The 1763-nt window shown below is 33.3% G+C and overlaps 1 protein-coding gene across 1 annotated transcript; it reads right to left on the minus strand.

Annotated features, from left to right (window-relative positions):
* On the minus strand, window positions 1–1179 carry LOC137084465 (olfactory receptor 52E4-like). Its single transcript, XM_067450736.1, has 2 exons — window positions 1166–1179; window positions 1–946 (listed from the first exon to the last, which is right to left on the minus strand). The coding sequence occupies exons 1-2, from the start codon at window positions 1177–1179 to the stop codon at window positions 1–3; spliced, it is 960 nt and encodes a 319-aa protein (XP_067306837.1).
* Window positions 1180–1763: the final 584 nt, after the last annotated feature.

Genomic DNA, 1763 nt, shown 5'->3' on the forward strand with positions numbered 1-1763 from the left:
TCAAAAAGTTAAGACTTTTTTGTTTATAAACTTCAGAAATGTTTGTCTTATTTCTTTTGTTCTCCATCCATAAATTATTGGGTTAAAACAACTTGGAAAACACAAGTACATGATGCTGATAACTATGCGGTTGTTGGATGAAATATTGTTTCTTATTCTGTATGACAAAAATGCAACCAAAGCAGAGGTTAAAGCAACTGACAAGACAATTAAGTGAGTAATGCAGGTGTTTAAGGCCTTCATGTGAGCTTTACCTGATTTGAATACTGAGGTAAAAATTACAACATAGGAAGCAGTAATGAGAATAAAATCAGCAGTTGGTATAAGGAATATAGTCAATAGTCCTACAATATTATTAACAGATATATCTCCACATGCTAACTGAACCAATGCCATGTGCTCACAAAAACAGTGATCGATCACATTTGTTGCACAAAATGACAGTCTTCCAGCAAGAGAAACAATGGTGACAATCAAGAGTCCATTTCTGTTTACAGGCGGAAAAACAAACTTTAGAAAATTTGAGATCTCCTTGTATTTATGATAGTTAAGAGGTTTGCATATTGCAAAATAACGATCCAGTGCCATCCAAAAAAGTAAAGTAGTTTGAAATGTTCCAACAAAGTGAAGGCAAAACATTTGTATCAAACAACCTGTTAGAGAAATCTCACTAAAATTAAATAAAAAGCTAAGAAGCATGTTAGGTACAAAAAAGATTGGCAAGAGCATATCTACAACACCCATTAAACATATTAGTACATACATAGGAGAATGCAGAGACCGCTGGCTTGTTATTAAGTATATTAGAATAGAATTTGCTGTGACAGCCAATAAAAACATAAGAAATAAAGGGATAAATAAAAAAGGCCTCCATTCTCCTAGGCTGTAGAAACCATTGAACTTGAAGTCTGTAAATGAGAGATTTTGTGCATGAAGGTCCTTCATGCTGAAAACACGTTTTGTGCAAGCAGTGCTCTGATCAAACAAATTAAGCTGATAAAGAATATGGTTGATCAAAATTACCTTTTAACAACACCAATATACACTTTAGTCATAAATTGTACTGTGATTAAAATAATAATCAAATATTTAAGCTCGTTACCTTTTCATATTTTACAAAGTCTATAAACATTGTATGGGCTCTTAGTATAGTATTAGAGTTTACCTTAATTCTGACATTAGTTATATGTTATATGTTATGTAAATCTGGACAGGTAAATAAAGCTTCCTCTGACACTTCTGTTTAGAAGTACAACAGATTGGAGTTCAATGAAATCTCGACACAAATCATGGTCTTTAAATACACTTTAAATACACTCACCTCCTTTATGTTGTATCATAGGCATGCAGTTTCGGTGCCAATGGTAATTGTGTTTTATGTTCTAGGATTTATTTGACCAGTGTTTGACAGTAGCATGGCAAGCATGTAACCCAAGACATTTACATAAGTCTATACTCTATACAATGTATATACTTATTTTATATAAATAAGTGTTCCCCAACCAAGGCACCCCAACACTATCTTTTCAAACTCTTCCTAATCAAATATACCTGACTCAACTTATCAGCTCATTAGTAGAGACTCCAAGACTTGAAATGGATGGGTCAGATAAGTGAAACAGCCAAGATGTGTACTATTGGGGTGTCTCCAGGAACAAGGTTGGGAAACACTTGTATAAATTATGTAATTTTCAGGAGGATTAGATTTAATAGAGAAAGGTGTGTGCCTTTCCAAATCATGTCCAATCAACTAAATTTAGTAG

This window comes from Pseudorasbora parva, chromosome 8 (assembly GCF_024679245.1).
Source record: "Pseudorasbora parva isolate DD20220531a chromosome 8, ASM2467924v1, whole genome shotgun sequence".
In the NCBI taxonomy this organism is placed as follows: Eukaryota; Metazoa; Chordata; class Actinopteri; order Cypriniformes; family Gobionidae; genus Pseudorasbora; species Pseudorasbora parva.